Raw genomic sequence first — 20,285 nt, forward strand, 5'->3', positions numbered from 1 at the left:
ATGGCTGCTGCAGTCTCTGTCAAGGTTTGCAATTGATGTTTTACACAAAATGTGTTCTTTATCTATTTAACTTACTGATAGTAGCTTAAGCTTGTCTAGCAATTTTTGCTCAAATATGACATAATTAAAAACTAAAAAAAAATCATTAAGCCATTGCATATGACTTAATTTCAGTTAGGTAAGAAAATATGAGAATAAATTTAGCATTCAGAATCATTTAGAGGCATATTTTAATGGAATATATACCTCACTTGATCTGACGTTTATAACTACTTTTTAAAAAGTTCCAAACATGTGTAATATGTATAATCCAATAGAGAATATCTCTTAAATTTTTGTGTTATATAAAAATAATAAACTAAAAACATGTATTTTTACTCCCAGACTGACATAGAAAACATTCCTCCTAAAAAGGTATGTTTTTTACAATTTGACTCTTTGTAGTTTTATTTTATTATTTTGTAATAATAGATAATTATACAGTTTGTGTCTTAGCAAGCTAGTTTTAATTTGTGCACCTTTAAAGTGTTATAGGCTCAATTGAAATGTACAACTTTTTACATAGCTGTAGCATAGATATTTTAACTAAAAAATTATAATGCTCTAATCATTTTTTAGGTTTTGGTGACCTGCATTTTTTTTATTAGGAGATTGCAACTTTTAAAAATTGTATTATGATTTCTGATTTGCAAAATATCCGTAATTACTAAGTAGGCTATATTTGAGAAGTGGTTAAAAAATTTGAATTTCCTAAATCAAACGAAATGATCCTTTAGTCGAAACGCAAGTCGGAAGATCATTTGCCTGGAAATCCGGAGCCAAAGCGCTTTCGCCAGGAGCCAAGAGTAACCAACTTGAAACAAAAAGCTGCCAGGCGAAGTGTCTCCAATGCCTTGAAGATTAGCCGCAAAAAAGTTTTAACAACAAAATCCAATCTCTGTAGAACTGCACCAGGTAAATGTCATCCTAAAGTAAAGATTGGCTTTTTTATAATTTTTTGGTAAATGGGATGTAAATTATTAATGTGAATATATTTTTCCCAATTTTTTTATTGTATCTCTGGTAAACATAAACAAAATTCAGCAAATGTTTTTTGTTTGGAAACAAATTTCTTGTTGCTTTTATGGTGTTTGCCTAATTTATTTTCCTGTTCAGTGCCACCAAAACCAGCGCCTGTTGTAAGGAAACCACTTGTTCAGTCAAGGGTAAACACTGGGAGAAATGCTGCCAACAAGTCAGCCACAGGTAAATTTATTGTTTAATGAACAGTTTTAATCGAAATATTAATTAATAGAAAATAATAGAAACATTAATTGTATTGTTTATCAAGCTTTTTGTCGAAAAAATGGCCTAGATGTATCACTCCAGACTAATAAAAGTTAACTAATCTAATAAAAAAATGTAACTTAGTTTATTATTATAAGTAAAAAAAAAAAAAATTCCACTTGACCTAACACTTAGATTTGCTGCTAGCATATTTTATGGCTAACATAAATTACAGCTTACGATTTTCAGTAACGCTTTAAGTCAGTGTTTCTGAATCAGTCAGGTGAATGATTCACCATGGGTGAATAAAATTTTTGCAGGGGTGAACAAACCAAAAGGGGTGAATAAGGGTTAACCGTCAGAAACGGATCCAGTGTTTTTCTAAACTTGGTGACTGTGTTTTGTGCTTTTGTAGGTTTATATCTCTTGACTCGGGAGAAATTGTATATTTGTAATGTTAAAACTTTGCTTAGTTGATTTCAACAAAAATCGAAACAACCCAAGTCATTTTGTGCTGTTATATACAGACAAGATAGTTTTATGAAATCTGGAGATAGATTCAAGGGGTGAACAAATAAAAAGTTTAAGAAGCACTGCTTTAAGAAATGACACCACATTTGATATTTTCAGCTGCCCCATCGCGCAACCGAGCTGTGGCTGCCCCAGTACCGCGAACTGCCCCAAGGAAAGTCGCCCAGTCTGCACCCAGAAGTGCAAACTCGTCAGTGAACAGCTCAATAAGCTCTCGCGGCTCCGGAGAGGGCGGTATGATTGCCCCATACAACATAATACTTACAAACAGATTTTTGTTAACGATTTTGCTGGCTGCAACTATTTTATCAAAGAAAGTGTAAAATAAACCATACGTATAGTCGTGGGTGTTATTTACCCACGATTTTTATTTTTATGCTAGATTGCCGGTGATCGAAGTAAAATACAGAGTATCAGGCATCGTATTGACAAATAATTGTCAATAGTCTACATATATAAATATAATTTTCAATAAACTATTGTTAAACCACTAAAACGAAATGCTATGTTGGACACCACAACTTGCAAACGTTTTATAAAAACTGTTCAAAGTTTTCTGAACATTTATTTTTCCGTTTAGTTGGCACAAAGAAGAAATCCAAACGGGCCCCATGGGATCTTCGCGGCCAACTTGACGATTTGAAAGGGGAACTTGCAGCTTCGAAAAAGAAGGAAGACGTTATGGATAACATCCTATCGAGATTGAAGGTATTCAAAAAAATACTTTTTGAAAAATAGTAATAACAATTAAATTTTAGTAATTGTAAATTAAAAAGTTAGCCTAAATAATATATTCTTCTTTTCTATCTGTCTTTACATTTTTTTCTGAACAAGCTGTTTGCGTTAAATGCTAAGCATTGTAGCATATTCTATCTAGCGATTCAATGTAACGGAAGAGTCTGGAAAACTTTCACAAGAGTATTTACGATTAATCGATCTAATAATTAGTTCGATCCTGTTTACATATTTTGTTTTATGTGCAATTCCAAACCCTGTGGTACACGTTTGATTGGGGACATTTTTTACTGGGAAATAATCGTAGTGGAACCTTATTGAGACACCATTTTAATATTTTAACACACTTGTACGTTTTCACTATTTTTCCCTTTTTTGGTGTAACTGTATTTTTTCGACGACCTTAAATTACAATTATCATCTAAAATATGAAAAAAATACACACCCATTAGCATTTAAGCATTATAATGCCCAGTGAGAGCAAGCATATAGTGGGCTGCCAAACAAAGGTTTTCTGTTAAGTTGGTTCCCGTGCTTTTCGCAGGCGCTTGAAAGCGAGAAGAACATCATCGCGGTGGAAAAGACGGCTCTTTCGAGCGACCTCAGCGGCATCCAACAGCGGCTGCAGGACACTGAGCTTGCAAAACGCAACGTTGAGATGGATCTACGGAACAAAGAACTGTGGGTTTGACGTGAAATTTCTCAAATTCGGAAAATCGAAAAAAAAAATACGATCGTGAAAATATAAAAAAATAGATTTGTAAAATTACTCTTCCGGCAAATATTTTTTTTAAATTTTAATCAAAATATCCTTGTAACGTTGTAATATCATCAAGTTTGCCTGTTTGAGCTTAGTGTAATGATGTCATTTGCCATCAGATCGGATTGCGGTACTTTATATCCAAATTTTTGGTTATCGGAATAAAATGTCGAAGATCGTACATCCCTACCCAAAAGCCTGCTCGCAGAAAAATACGTTAGCGCAGGAAGAACGGCATTCCTAAATTTTTTACGACTAAATAGAAGAAAAAAATACTAAATTTTAAGCTTATTTTTTAAAACAAAAAATGGAAAGACAATAACACTGGTCAACAAATTTTCTCTTTTTTTAAACGAGAATGTGAGTATTTCATTTTATTGTTTTTCTAGATATATCAGTGAAAAAACAGATAAAATGGTGTTAGAGTCACATTATTATTGGATTACGTCACAGTGCGCAATGTTCCTATATTAATAATACAGCAATACATTGCAAAAATTAAAATGCGAATATTTCAAAAACCTTATGTGCTAAAAAAATAAGGGCATTTTCAGAATCAGCGCCGAAAACTCATAAAGAATCAATCTATCACATCTCCGTTTAAAATTTGCTTCGCAAAGTTAAAAGGGTGTCGTTGTTGTGCGATTTGCGTATTTTTTTTACGTTTCTTTTCCCTGGCAGTGAAAAGCAGGACTTGGCGAGGCAGAACCGAAGTCTGCAAGGAAACTTGGACGAGCTGGATCTCCAGTGCAGACAACTCAGGAGGGACAACCTCGCAAACGACGAGACTATCCACAAACAAACTAAAAGCATCGATGAGTTGAAGGTTAGATTTTGTGTTACAATTCTAAATTTATATTTAGATGTTAGATTTATTTTGAATATCATGTTATCAACCCAGGCTGTAAGTTGTAATATCTAGTACTTTTAAACCCTGATGTTAAACTCCAATTTTGCGATTTTCAGTATTTACGAACATTCGAATTAATACGTTTTAATTTTTGTGATAAAAGCAATATACAATACAATTGATTGGCGACATTTTTACTGGCAAACAATCACAGTGAAACACAATTAAGAAAATTCTCCCTTTCTTAACACCTTAAAAATAAAGTTTTTGAAGGTTAGTTTTTGTGTTACATTAAACTTCCTTTGAATATCATGTGATCAATTCAGGTTGTAAGTTGTACTTTTTATTTTTAAACCTGATGGTAAATTACCATTTTGCGATTTTTACTATATACAAAACAATCGACATAATACATACCAATTTTTATGACAAAATTGATATGCGATACAATACAATTGATTGGGGGGAATTTTTACTGCGAAGCAATCGCAATTCGCAGTGGAACACAATTGAGTTTCTTATCACCCTAAAAACCAAAATTATAACAATCACGTCACGTTATATTTCACGAATTTGTTTTTACTTAGGGAATTTCCCTATTAATAAAAGAAAGAAGGTTGGATTTAGCGTTGTCAATTGTAGAATACACACCTGCTAATCAGCCATCCTGAACGAAAAAAGAGAAAAAATATTCTGCGTTTACAATCGACCCTTGTACAAACAAAGAGACGAAAAACTGAATTTTGATTTCTGGTTTCGCATTAGCTTAAGACGCGCGACCCAATTACATTATAAACGTTGCCGTTTTGGACGGTAAGTTAAACCCTGACAAAACGATCAAAAAACGATAAATCACTCACAAAAAGGGGTGGGCCGACCCCATTGGTTAGTGGATACGCCACTGATTCTGACCCCCACATTCTCGTTTAAACCCATAGGAAGAGAACGCTCGCCTCGCCAAGAGCCTGCGGGAATACAAAGCCCTGAGTGAACGTTTGGAGGCAGAACTGAACGAAAAGGAAGTCGAGAGAAGACAGCTACTGAACGACGTGCAAGAACTCAAGGTAATATCCTCATCGTTATTATCTCGAAACTAGTCTAGGATTATGCTTATTTTTTATTATAAATTTGGATTATACTGTTGATAACTTAACCATGAAGCATTTTGAATTAAAAGGGGCAACTTTTTACTATTATAAATGAATGAAAGAACTTTGTCTGTTGCGCAGTGAAGCAAACAGACACTTCGGTTGGGGTTTAAATCCGCCGCAAAATTTTCCTTTATGCAGAGGTCGAAACTTTTTTAAACCCTGAAATAGTGTTTCTTGCGCGTGCTCCAACGGCCTAAAACTTGTTAGAGATGATATTAAAAAACAACTAGGATAGGATCAAGAAGTCGTTGATCCAAAAAACCTGCTGTTTTGGTCGAACTCATGCGCATATGAAACTGAGATTAAATCTAAATTCTTTTAAGCACAGGGCGCCAAAGCATACTGTTTTTAATTTAATTAAATTTAAAATTATACCCTAAGATTTGAAGTATACTCATATAACGACTCCACCCCATTTGAAGTACCCCTGCTTGGAGGGTTGAAGTAGGAAAACTGCTCCTGACGTAATTTCTCTGTTGCCAGGGCAACATCCGTGTATTCTGCCGAGTGCGTCCCATGCTCGCCAAGGAAAAAGTGGAACATGGAGAAATGGAGCATATTGCCTTTTCGGGAGGAAAGAAGGGAAAGTCCCTGAACATCACCAACGTAAGTTCTTGTTCCTAGCTTTTTGTAGGTCATACTGGGTTGCCATAAAGTCTTTGAATCTTTAAAAGTTTTGAATGTATATTTGTGTGTTGACATGTCTGTGAATCAACCCTATATATTTCCCAAAAAAATATTTTATGTGCAGCTTCAAGTTATGTGTTAAGTAAGTGCTTTAGAAACAATTCTCGAAGGTTTTATAAACATTATTTAACTATTTTATTGTGCCGGCAATCGCATTTCTACTGTTTTGTTTAATTTAAAATTCACTTTTGGAAAAAACAGTTGGAAAAATGTCGAGCTATCCAATTTTAGATATTTGAAAGACTATTTTGAAATATCCTCGATTTTTTTTTTCTGGCATTCCTGTTGTAATGAATATAAGTCAATTTCAGAAATATGGTTCATTAAATCCTGTTGGTACGTAATTGCCAAAAGCCAATAAGTAATACGCGACCAGAAACAGTCCAAGAACCACTGCTCTAAGTGTTGAAACCTAAACAATCGTCACCAGCTTGATATTTTGCGCAGGACGCGAGCAAATCTCTCCCATTCACTTTCGACCGCGTGTTCGAACCAGGAGCGTCGCAGGTTGATGTCTTCACTGATGTGGCTCAACTTGTACAGAGCGCCCTTGATGGATACAATGTGTGCATCTTCGCCTACGGACAAACCGGCGCAGGTGCGGAGTCGATTTTTCGATGTTAATTTCGCTATATGCGACAGTTTTTAGTTGTCTCTTTTAAGTTGTTTCGCTGTTACTCTAATTACAATCTATGCTTGTTGTGGTCAAATTTGCACTCCATCATACGTTTTGGCATTTACATATTATCATATATGAGCTGCACTTTTGTTTCTGCTCAACAAGAGCGGGAATCTTACGGCGTTGTCTGGATAGCTGTTACCATGTGAAAAATCACTTTTGCAATTTCAACGAAACACTCAAAACAAAAAAGCAGCCCTTAATTAGTAGTTAGTTGCTCTTTTAAAATGATTTTCCAGTTATATCGGAATACGCTTAAAAAGGTTAATCAATTCCCACCAATGTGTGCAAAACCGCAGTATAATAATTAATCCAATGTAAGTCCAGCAATATTTTATAATCGATTATAATGCGCGAGTGTTACGTCATAATGCAGGTAAGACGTACACAATGGAGGGTCCCGACCAGCCGGACCCCGAGCACGACGGAATAATTCCAAGATCGATGCGGCTTATCTTCAAGCAATGCGAAGAACTCAAGAAGTTCGGCTGGAACGTAAGTTCTTCACGCCTTTGATGTTTTATTGTCTTTATTTGTGAACACCAGGACGGTGATTTTCGTTCTTTGAGCTACCGTTATTTGTTGAGCCGAGTAACGGGTATTCATGGCTGCTACCCTATATAAAATGTTTTTAACGCCATGCAAAAATAACAAAATTCCGAGCATTTATAACACGCCATGCGTTATTTAACGGGTCTACCACTAACTCCATTTTTCTATTATATTATTTTTTTATGCTCTTGCTTTCCCGAAATTTATTTACCTTTTATCTAATAAACGAGTAATACATCTCAATACCATGCTCCATGCAGCACCCGAAAATCTGGGGTTATATTGCAGGAGTCATTACGTCTCGCGTAAACCTCACTGCACTGTATTTTGTCTCCAGCCCGAGTTATCCGATATTATTGTTTTGAAACCGAAATCCGTTTCTATTCAGTAGTGTCGGTAACAGTTTAAAGCCCTGGTGGAAACGTGTAGCTATCCTATTCGAAATTCATCTAAAAGTTACGCCCGTGGCTACTATCTTTTATATACCTGGGAACCTCAATTAGTTAAAAAAAATAAACTACAATGGACGGTTACTAAACTTCATAAAGTAAATTATGACCTGAATTAAATGCCCTTTGCTTTTCAAAGTCAACAATTTTATGCTTATAACCATAGTAATGTCGAATGACATTACTTGGTGTTAAATCTGGCCAAATAGTATTGGTATCGTACCAAACTGAAAGTGTACGACAAAACCCTAACACTATATGCTTTGCCTTCTTTCCACGCAGTACAATGTTTTTAGCGTTGTTTCAACTGGATGTGCTTTAAACAATGCTGTATTTAAGTTAATTTTTAGGCAGTTTAGTTCATTCCTGCGCTATTTACAGTTGTTTTGATTCAATCCTAATATTTGCGCCTAAAGTAAAAAAAAAATCTTTGGCAAATCCTCAATGTTATGCTTTCCCTTCTTTCCCGCAGTACAAGCTGGCGGTCCAGCAGGTGGAGATTTACCGCGAGACGCTGCAGGATTTGCTGGAGACGAAGAACGACCCTAACCTTAAGCTCGAGATCAAAACAGTTGCGAAGAAGAACAAGTTGAACGGAGTGTGGGTAAAGAACCTCACCAGCCACCCTGTCAGCAACTTTGCCGAGGTACATGTCGGGTGTTGTAACTGTTGTGGCTTGATATAAGTGTTGTGTGTGCGGACGCCTGCAACCTTGTCACTATAGTATTTTTAAGTCTTGCTGATAAAAAAAGACATTTTTTTAGTTTTGAGTTACATACGTCCGGCTGAAAGGTTGCAGAAAATGAGGACAACCTGAGTTGCTAATATATGGATTAAACCGGGCAATTCAATAATGTCGAAAGACCTATTTATTGCCTAATCATTAATAACCCTGATCTCAAGGATACTATAGCGATCAAAGCGTTTTTTAATAATGACTTTAACCTAAAAAAAGAAGTTAAAAAAATAAATTTGGAAATATTTTGTACCAAGTTTGCAAAAAAAATAATCTTGAAATAACTACTTTATGCCACAAACAAACAAACTACAAGTTTTATATAGGCACAAAATTATTTGAGTCAATTTGACACGCAAATCAATCGACTTTTGATCGTGTTTACATTGGCTCGGTAAATTCTGACTGTTTTAAAGAAAAATGTCGCAAAAGGGTACAAATAAAACTGCTATGTTAGCATAACTAAACTATACCTTTTGAATCGTGCATACTTAGACTAGCATATTATCAAAATAGGAAATGGCATAGTTGTGAATCAATCAGCATAAATTAAAATAAATTTTAAACTGAAAGTCTAAGAATAATCGCGCTAATTATAACACTTATAAAAACCTTACTAACATTTATAAAAACTTCACAGATTCGCAAGCTGTTGGCTCGAGCCCAGCAGAAGCGCGCCACCGCGTCAACAAACGCAAACGAGCGATCATCGCGATCACACTCTGTGTTCATCCTAAGGATTGAGGCAAGCAACGAAGCGACCGGCGAGGAAGTAGAATGTGAGTTGGCACCATCTATCTACGCTTGTTAGTGGCACATTTTATACGAAAAAAGTATTGTTTACTTTTTTTTAAACATTTAAACCTAACGTGACCATAGAAGTGTTAACTGTTGCCGTCGTTGAAATAATTTGTCCCTTTGAGTGTCCCTGGACCCCTGGTTGGAAGTCAAAATTGAAATTGCACGAAATAAATCAATACGGGGAAATAAATATAGTAATTAATACTTGACCCACCCCAACCCAAACGCGAACTCGCACCCTTACCCAAACATTGTTGGCTATATAAACCCCCGGACGAAAATGTGATAGGATTGTAGACCAGTGCCCAGATTTGCACTGTGAAACACTTTACTATCAGGTGACGTTTCTGACATATTTAGTCACAACTTAATTATGTTTATTATATTTGGTTTAATTGCTCAACTTTTTACAAACATGGAAACCGGATTTTTATTGCATTTGTCAATCTCGGCCGCAAGGCTCCGGAGTCGGACTCGGGACTCTAGTAAGACCACGTAAGGCTAGTCGAGTCCGATGTGCGTATGCGCAGTACTTTGAAACTGGTATGGCCCCCAACTGTAAATTGTAAAGGTGGAATATCTATCGTATTTACGTAAATAGACGGAATACAGGCTGTAGAGACGGAGCCGGACTCGAGGAAATCAAACATTTGGCCGGAGTCGGACTCGGCTATAGTTTTTTGACTGAAGTCAGTCCTACTCGGCATATCACAACGTCGTATTTTTCTTCCAGCTTCGCTCAACCTTATCGATCTCGCCGGATCGGAGAGAATAGGCGAAACCGGATCATCCGGAACGAGATTGAAGGAGGCCCAAAAAATCAACGGATCTCTTTCCGAGCTCAGCAACGTCATTTCGGCCCTCGCTAATAAGGTGAGCAATGCATTTTGTGTGCTGCCTTCACACTGTTGAAACTTGTCTGTCAAAATACATTTGTTTGTGCAACTGAAATCGCAACTTTGTGTTCGTCGTGAAATAGATGTTCAGGCCATCTAAAGTTTCTCACACCCCTTAATATATTATGTAGCATTAATATTTGTTATTATATACAAAGCAATTTTGAACTACCAAGAAATCTACCCTTAGTACATGAAGGTTCTATGTGCAAAGTGCGTACTTCGGTATGTAAGCACAACTAAAAACATATTTCCGCGCTAGTAGCACGTTCTCATATTTATAAATGGCCGTATTTGTTTAATTCTAAATAAGGTAATCAGGTGGCTATAGCAATTGGTACTTCAACCTGATGAAGCACGGTTGTGCGAAAGCTTGTCGAAAATCAATACAATTTGTCTTTATATAGTTCCATCTTAGTAACCTATATAAATAACTACATTTCCTCGACGCGCAGGATTGCAGACATACTACATATGCTTTTAAAAAATGACGTACTTTGGTATGAATGTAAGCTAAGCTAACAACATATTTCCGCGTAGGACAAGCACGTTCCATTCCGCAACTCAAAGCTAACCTTCCTGTTGATGGACTGTCTGGGAGGCAATAGCAAGACCCTGATGCTGGTCAACGTCAACCCGGTTCGACGCGCCACCGGTGAAACCATCAACACACTGCGATTCGCCACCACAGTGAACAAGTGCAACATCGGAACCGCACAGAAGGTCATCAAGTTCTAGAGAAACAAGGAGGGTGATATTGCGTGCTTTGGCATGCCGGCTGATGTCTGGTTATGTTGGAATCTCGATCGACCCCCATCTGACTCAAAAACCTCTGGGGACTTTTCAAGAGTTTCTTGAGAAAGACTGTTACGTCAGAACTGCTGTTTTACAAGACAGTTTCTTAAAATCTTGAAATCTTGAAACCGTTTCTTCGAGAGACAAATCTTACCAACGTCGAGACATCCCGCCCCTGACCTTTCCGACAGAAAATTTTAACTTTTCAAGTATTTCTTTAAGAAGACTGTTTCTTCTGAACCGTTGTTTCAGAAGACAGTTTATTGAAATCTTAAAAGCTTTTCTTCGACAGACAGTTACTTATCAACGCCGAGACATCCCGCCTCTGACCAAAAAATAATCTTTCGAAATTTATAAGAATTTCTTCAGAAAAACTGTTTCTTTGAAGACAGTTTTTTGAAATCTTTAAACTGTTCTCGATAGACAGGTTCTTACCAACGTCGAGACATCCCGCGGCTGACCTTTTACGACAAACAATTAATCTTTTGGAACTTTTTTTAAGTATTTCTTCAGAACCGCTGTTTCAAAAAACAGTTTCTTGAAATCTAGAAAGCGTTTTTTTCGTGAGAAAGTTTCTTACCAACGTCTCTTCTGCAAACATCTGTTATTGAACTGTCTTCAGATGTTCTTGGAAGTTGATCAAGGATTAGTGCAATCTGCCCTGGAGACTTTTGATCATATCTTCGGGAACTTTTCACGCTCTTTTGGCTTTCAGCGACATTTTTCTTCAACAGATATCCATCTGGAAGACCCTTGCTCCCAGAGAAATGCAGCAAAATGATGCTGCCTTGATCACGGCTGTTTTTTGTTAAAGTGGCCGATAGTAGAGTTGTTGTAGTTGGTGTCCGACTGCGTTTTGCGTTTTCGTATTCATTTTTGTTATGTTGTTGAACTGCATTTCCATTTGCTACTGTCATGACGGCTAGTGCACCAATGGGTGTGCACAGCTCAATGACCTTAAGCCCTTTTTTAGAAATTTGACGTTTTTGAGCTTTGATAGATTTTAAAGCTCACAAGAAACCTTAAAAATTCATCTTCGCTGGATAATTCTGATATGTTAATCGTTTTTACTTAGCTGTTAATAGGCATGATGTTTTGTATACGCCAAACTGCCCTCGTTACTTTGTTATCTCCCTCCACTGCCAAGGTAACTGCTCTGTTTGCGATAAATCATTTTAGTCTAGTTACTTAGATTGTTGTAATTTTCCCTGCCATCATCTGGTCTTGATCGTCGAAAATTTAAAGTTGTTTTATTTGTTACTTAACGCTGCCGTGCTCAATTTACAGTCTTTTATTCAAAGGCCGCAATATGGCCCCTTCAGGGATATTTGTACTTTAGCTGTTTTTGATTAAATAAGTGAATTAAAGCGAAGCCTGTTTAAAATTATTTCCAGCTTAAATTTTTTCTCTTTACGATTTTGGCAACAACCTTTTGGAAAATAATCACAATAAAGCCCTGGCAAAATGTATTTTTTATTGAAAAAGTTTGTTTTCCGAAAAGAACCCTTCACTATATGCGTTTGTTTATCATAAAAGTCTCGTGTACAAATATCATACTTGGTTGGTAATACAATTTTTCACCAGCGGATTGTTTCTCAATAATTGTATCTTCCTGGCTTGTTTGTATGCGTATGCGGAATTCGGATCACCCAAGCTCATAATTTACTGTTGCAATAGATATATTTTTTGTACTTTTTATCAACCAGGTTGAGAGTCACGGCCCACACAAACCGTTTATTCGACGCTGAAGTGCAAGGATAACATAACTATTCGAAGAAAACTAGGCGTTTGGTGGTAAATTTACCGACGTCAAGTCATTTTGGGTGGAAAGACTTAAGTCAAGTCAAATCATTTGAAGACAGTGACTTAATTCCACTTAAGTCCAGTCAATGACTTAAAGTCATAACTACACTGTTAAAAAACAGTTTCCGGGCATGGCTACATATACCCCGCCTTGATTAGCTTCTGAGTCCAGTCTTAATTAAAGCCTTCGCGGCATTGCTGGTCAATTAGTTTTGCATAACGTACAAGTGCGTGGAAAAAGGCGAGAACAGACGTTACATGCGACAGAAAAGCGTAAAACACGGCCAAAAAAACGCCTCCAATGCGATGGACAGTGTTAAAGTAAAACCCGCTGGAAGTTTACATCAATTAAGATTAAGCATAAACCAAATGCGAATAAACGTGTTTCCAGGATAAAAATGTAGTTTTAGGTTTGTCCACAAAGTAGTCTTGTTTTTTAAAACGGATTTTTAGGCAATACTAATTTTGGATTTTTTTTTATATGGTGATCTGTATAAAGATCGACCATAGGAAATCGAAGTACAAGAGGCAATGTCAACTGTATTTTTAGTTGCAATTTTGTTTGGATGGTTTGTCGGATTGAATGAAGCTTCGATGGGTGAGATTTATTAAATAGAGTATACATTTTTGCCGAGTAAAGTTCTAATGTGCAGTGCACATTATGCACTGTTAAACGTATTATAGGGAAACATTTTTAGGCCGCTTATGTTTAAAAGTCATATTTTTAACGCACATAATACAATACTTTAATTCGAATTTCCTTGTAACATTAATGTATATTAATTTGCCAAAATTAAACATGTTTCGACTAAAATAAATGTCGTCTAAAAATTTACGTCTGTTTTCTTTCGTATGTGTTTAATAGAAAATTAACACAGGAATAGACTTATGTAAAAAGCAGCCATTTAGTTCTCAAATTCATAAATGCATTTTCTGCTTGACTTATTATATACTTTGTTGTATGTTTTATTCCGCTTTGAGAATCTTTTTAGTTTTTATACAGTATAGCGAACTCGGTCCAGTCTGTGGCAAAATCCGTGTTAATATGTCGATTTGTAAATTGGTGCAGTGGGGTACATATGTCCCCGAAGTTGCTATTCAATTTGTAATATATTTATTTAGCATTACAATGTCCAACACTAATGTACCGACTACTGAGTCATAAACTATAGTAGGTCATGGTTATACCTACACCCGAAACGCAGTGTTCTCAATATAACTGGCCAAATATAAAAGCAGACAGCGTAATCTTACTTAACCTATAGGGTAAAACAAAAACTTTTTTTAACAAAGCACATACCGCAGACTTTAACAACGAAATGCTCGATTGTAATCGGAAGACACTTCTTTCTATTTCATCGTAGTCGTTCACTATGTATGCTGTTCTACAAGAACTTGCTTGCCTTTTCAGGTCTGATTGACATTGTCATAATGGTCGACCGGTCAATAACCGTCCCAAGTTCGGCCTTTCAATTTGTTCAAGCGTGGTTGAAGAGTTTTACTCGATTGCTTAACCTGGAGACCGAACGAATCCGAATTTCAATGGTATGAAATAAGTTACAAGAAATGCTTAGCTGTTAACTTAATATTGGTTGCGGGAAAGATCAGGGCTGCGGAGTCGGAGTCGGGTCTCGAGTAAGACCAGGTAAAACTACCCAAGTGCGCAGTACCAAATCTTTAAAATCGATATGGCCACCGACTGGAAATTGTAAAGGTTGAATAGCGTATGGTGGAATATTTTTCAACCATGTATTGTGAGTTAATGAATTATACGACACCTGGATTGCTGAATATCCACGGAATTTTGGTTACGTAAATTGGCGGAATACAGGCTGTCAGGGCCGGACTCGGGACTCGACGAAATCGCACATTTAACCGCAACTCGGGACTCGGGACTCGGACTCGGTATTTTAATCGACTCCGCTGCCCTGAGAAAGATTACCAAAGCTATTTTAAATGTTTTTACTCTCCGCTAATTGAATTTTCGGCGAATGTTAATCGAAAATCTGTTGGTGCTGTAAACGTAAAACTTCTGTAGCCTATATACTTCTATCATACAAGAAATACATGTGTATTATTTAAACATATCATTTGTAGACAGCGTATGACACGGATGCATCAGAAGTAATCCCCTTCGGATTAAAGAATCAAGCAGCTATAGATTCAAACATTGACGCCATTGCAGTAACTATGGCGATTATTTTCCTGTTTCTGTAAAACTATAGTAACGTGTATAAACCCTATAAAATTAAGTTATTATCTATTTATATAGCCTAATTAACGAAAACAGCTTCAATGTCACTAAATGGAGGCAATTTCGGATTTTTACCTTTTTTTTACCAGTAGTTTTATTTAATGTAAATTAGTTTTGGTTCGATAAAAACAAAATTTCACCAGTTAATCGACATTTTTTTAATTTAACACCATTTTTTACAAATTTTCACCCCAGGGTGGATTGTTTCAACCCCAACATTTACAGTGTATGTTTGACCATGCAGCACCGCATGCGCATAGCTCCATCGGTCAGTTTCTGTGATTTTTATCGTTTTTACAGTTACCTGATGAGGCTGTTCGATGGAATTACGATGCGGTCCTGTTCGGCACTGTCGCTCTGCCGTCACCAAGACCAGATTCGAGACGTGTAGTGTTTCTGATTTCACACGGCCCCTCGCCACCAACCCGTTTGCAGTAAGAAAATTGTTCTAATTGCAACGCAGGTCTAAAACGCGTTTATTAGTTTCGCAAGAAATTTTAAGTCCCCAATTCACGGTTTGTTGGAAGCCTGCACCCCATACGAAGCGTCTTACAGTTGTAGTAATTGAAGGACGAATACAGAAATAAAATAATAATACATTTCAATAAAAATAATAAAGATATTATGTTCGATGAAATCGACATTTCGTTGTTCACAAACGTTTCGCCAATATCTTGTGCCTTGAACAATGCAAAGTTAAATTAAAGAGAAGCGATAAAACTCAAAAAGGAACAAAAAGCACAAAAGTAACATGAAAATGAGGGTATACGTCAGTTAGTACCGAGGTGGTCGGCACCTTTGTTTTCTTAACACCTTAGTTGCTCCTATATAATATTATTAATATATTATTTTTGGAGAAATTACAAAGAAACCCGTGTATTGACTTTTTTGAAACAATTAACACGTAAAAAGTCTAAAATAGGCCTCAAACTTAGAGTTGTAATTCTGATGAATTTACCAGCCTTTCCAAACCTTACTGCCTTAATCTTTAATGTAGCTTATTAAAGCCACCGCGAGGTACAAAATAGTGTTGTGGTAATGAATGCAACGTGATAATAAAAGAGAGAACCAATAAACGTAAAAGGTTTCGGTTGAGAGATGTAGAGGCTTAAAAGGTTATGTAAGTGAGAAAGTAATAGTGAGTTGGTTAAAACAACACATGTGCATACAATAAAACAATCTTAACAACATTTTCTATTTTACTTAAAATACTCGTGGCAAAATTTCCAGGCCCATAAATCTAAGCTCTCACGCAAAAAATAGGCTTGGAAAAGTGTTTTTTATATTCCCAGTATGTAGGCTACCTATAATCCTATATGGTCGCTGCATTTGTATGCAACCAGTCCTCGAAACATGATGGTTCTCTCCGTCAAACGATTAATAAAAAGAGCCCACTGGTACTAAAATAGTCTATATTCTATGTTGGCCCACTAACACTATGTTTTATCACTATTTTTGTCTCATGTGCACCTGGAGAAATCAATATTTATTGGAACAGTAAACATAATTAGAAAAAAAATTGTCGGAAAGGAAATAGTAGATAGAAAGAAAATACGGTACGCTTTGTATTTAAATCTTTTTTGATTTTCGTTCTGAATGCGAAAGTGAGCCTATAACATAGACATAAAAGAAACACAGCGTCAATGCTATTATAATACGTGGGTTCAGCCAATCCAATTTCAATGTAACATTTGCAGAAATAGAGACTTGGCGATTCAATTTCTGATGCTAAGGAGCGTAGAATTGTTTGCCGTGGTCGTTGGAAACTCAGCTACAGTACCCGAACTAAACTCCCTGAACGTACCACCTGGAAACATCCTGTTCGTTCCAACCTACGACTTGCTGAGCACCTACGCTCACCGGACCGCAGTCACGATTGGAATATGTGAGTTGTGTTCGAGCGGTTCTATACAGTCCAGTACAACAAAGACTAACTAGACGGGGGTGCGGTTGTTGTATATGTTGTCAGGGGATATATTTTCAGGGCTTAGTGTTTATTTTCAATTTTTACTTTATTTTAATTTTTTTTTTTTTAATTTTTTTTTTAATATTTTGTATTGTGTACTTTATATTATATATTTTGTTTTTCATTTTCCTTAACTTGTTTCTGCAAGCAAAAACAGATATGGGCCGAAAACTTCCCCACTTAAAATATGCCTTTGATGCGAAAGGGGTTCAAATATGGCGTAGAATTTGGGGAATGATCGAAACATATATTTGATAAATAGAATTTACTTAGATAATGCATATGGCTATTTTATTCAATTTTGACCAGCTTACGTGTTTGAAAATCAAATATTATCATTCTCTTAAAGACTAAAAATGGTTTAACGCCTATGGTTTGCTATACTTTTGCAAACTTTCACTAGGTAATTTTTTACCATAGCTTGGTCCGAGCAATCACTGTTAAAACAGGCTTTAAATCTGTCGTTTCAAACAATATGAAAAACACTATTACGTGCCTAATACGCAAACTATTAAATCGAAAGTTTTGCTAGATAAGTTTAGGTCTGATGTTGGTATGCTGGTTGGAGCAAGATGCACAACAGGTGCTAACAGAGAGGCGTAGACTGCCTTAAGATTTCGCATTTAAACTTGCGGCGGTAAATACACCCTATTGACACTTAATTTTTACGCGAAGCTTATCGCGAAGTAATTGGTCGCCCCAAAAAATGCTGACGCCGCATTTAAAGCAAGTATTATAAATGTGTCGCCGATATTCTGCCTTGAACATCCCTACTCGAAATGCTTCCCTCCGTTAATTGTACGGTGGGTGAAACTTTATTCACGGCCTTACCTCTTTGTGTATTACCGCGACAATACGATGAAATACGATTTGGAGAATATTGGAAACATCGTATTTGGAGAATATTTGCTATTTGCACCTGTTCTGTATGTTACTCCAATCCAACATATCTACACACAATTATGAGTTGTGTATAATAATATAATAACTTATGGCTTTGAAGCGAAGGGGGTTCAAATATGGCGTAGATTTTGGCAAATGATCGAAACATACATTTGATCAATAAAAATTTACGTAGATAATGCTTACGGCCATGTTATTACATTTTGGTCAGCTAGCATGTTTAAAAAGTCAATATTTTCATTCTCTCTAAATGATTTAACGTCTATGGTTTGCTATACTTTTTCCAACTTTTACTGTGTAAATTTTTACCATGCCTTGGTCTGAGCAATCACTGTTGAAACAGAGTTTAAATCTGTAGTTTTGAGCAATATGCAAACACGTTTATGTGCCTAATAAGCCACGTTTTATATTGAAAGTTTTGCCAATTTAAATCCAATAAACGCCAGATTTATTTATTTATGACGCCATGTTATGACGTAGCTTTGTAACGTCGTCGTTAAGAATGCGTTAAACTTAAGCTTTTTGTTGTTGCGGCCCTTGTATAATTATATTTGCTTAGACCTGGTGTTGATATGTTTGAATGGTGCAACAATTACAACATGTGCTAACAGAGATGTGTACACTGCCTGTAGGATTCGCATTTAAATTTGCGGTGGTAAATTATTTTGTGTTGTAAGAGCAATAGTTTTTTTTACTTAGAGAGGCCTCTTTATGAAAGGCAAGTCGCATGTGCTTAGTTTTACTAGGCAAGCCACTTCCAACACAAATGTTGCACGCGCGGGACAATAGGGCGCAGCAGGGATGCCAGCAGCCGCCTCGTCGCGACGCGAGCTGGACAAAGCAAGCAAATATGAACGAATTCTGTATGAAAGTTTTTCTGCTGCTAGATGGCTGTCGTTAGCTACAAAGTGCTAAAACGCAATATTTCAGGTTTTTACCCCCCAAGCAAAGGCCCCTGGGAGTGCAGCCTCATAAACTTTTACAAAGCACCTTCATACCACTCTACGCCATGTCTGAAAATTTGAAGGTTCTACGATGTCTACTTTTTCTATAAAGCTTCGGACAAAACTCGGTCTGAAACAAACCATAGGAAACCATAGGAAACCATAGGAAACCATAGGAAACCAAAAAAGAATAACGGCAAAAACAAGATATGTCCCGAAAATAAATTTTCGGCCCATATAATAAGTCGGGCGATTATTTTAACTAAAACTGAGAAATTTTGACTTAAAAATTAAAATTTTGACAAATTTTGCCAAGAAATATATTTTTTTTAACAAAATTTTGGACCTTAAGAAATACATTGATTTCAACAACATATTTTGGTTTAAAGTATAGCATTGATGTCTTAGCGTCACAACCAGACGTTTTAGCTGTTTTACCACCTATACCGGTCAACACCCTAATCAGTTTTTTTTTCGGGTTTATGCAAAACTTAAGAAAATGCTAATAAAGATATAATACAGTTAAAATTTAGTTGAATATATGTCAAAACTAAATTTAAATCTATTGAACGACAATTTCGAAAAGCTTATAAGAGTTTTTGTAATTTTGTAAACGATTTATGTGAATTTTGATTCGATTTTGGCTTAAAATAGTTTTCACAAATTTTGACTTAACGTGAAAATTTTGACAAAAGTTTGAGACTGTTTTACAAGTAAAACAATAACCGCCCTACTAATAAGGCTACTACACGCGCTGTTATTAAACAACGATTATCTGTTAATGTATTACAAGAACTTGCAAACAGCAGAAAACAAGACCGTAGTGCTCCACACTGTGACAATATTTTAGCCGTATTAATTTAGGCCCAGTTTTTACCCTTTTCTTCTTGTGTTTACGGAAATAATAAAAAAATGAGGCCGCGTGCTTTTTATTTTGTGAAAAGCTGGCCAAGTTATCGGTTGTTGCCATTTGAATTTATTTGTGTGTGGTAAGGTTTTTCACAAAAAAAAATCAAAGGGGTACACGAGTGTGGATAAGAGTTTTCAATCTGAAATAACTATGCTATTCTACTTGCAGAAACCACATAGATGAAAATCCAACTAACAAAGCGACGCATTTCTCCAAAAAAGTTTTAACAGCCTTGCATATTTTTCTGTTCGCTTTATTGTACATTTTTTGACCATACTAATAAAATTGCCTCTCAAATCCTTCTCATTATTTAAAATGTGTGCTAGTGACTAGTCTATCAAAACTAGGACGCGAGCCCAGCCATCTGAAAATTTGGCGTGTAAGTAATGCAAATAATGTGTAACAGTTTGTTTATTTGTTTGTCCGACGTTTCGGCTAACTATCCAATTTGTTGCATTACTTCGGGTGTTGTTGGGCGTGGTGTGTTACATTTCCTGATAAAGGCCTAGATAGTTTGCCAATACATCGCACAAACAAATAAACACCAGAATAACTTAGTTTTAGTATTTACTATACCTGGTAGCAACAACATTTTTACAGCTTTATAGCAAACCGTG

The 20,285-nt window shown here is 36.2% G+C and overlaps 1 protein-coding gene across 1 annotated transcript; it reads left to right on the forward strand.

Annotated features, from left to right (window-relative positions):
• LOC146139374 (carboxy-terminal kinesin 2-like) lies at positions 1 to 10,831 on the forward strand. The gene is made up of 16 exons (XM_083392412.1): positions 1 to 24; positions 385 to 414; positions 777 to 954; positions 1,156 to 1,245; positions 1,897 to 2,031; positions 2,378 to 2,505; positions 3,077 to 3,213; positions 3,974 to 4,180; positions 5,131 to 5,206; positions 5,777 to 5,899; positions 6,428 to 6,578; positions 7,036 to 7,154; positions 8,133 to 8,306; positions 9,037 to 9,175; positions 9,931 to 10,070; positions 10,634 to 10,831. The coding sequence occupies exons 1-16, from the start codon at positions 1 to 3 to the stop codon at positions 10,829 to 10,831; spliced, it is 2,049 nt and encodes a 682-aa protein (XP_083248538.1).
• The last annotated feature ends 9,454 nt before the right edge of the window (positions 10,832 to 20,285 follow it).

The sequence above is a fragment of the Ascidiella aspersa genome, chromosome 6 (assembly GCF_963924565.1).
Source record: "Ascidiella aspersa chromosome 6, kaAscAspe10.2, whole genome shotgun sequence".
Classification (NCBI taxonomy): domain Eukaryota; kingdom Metazoa; phylum Chordata; class Ascidiacea; order Phlebobranchia; family Ascidiidae; genus Ascidiella; species Ascidiella aspersa.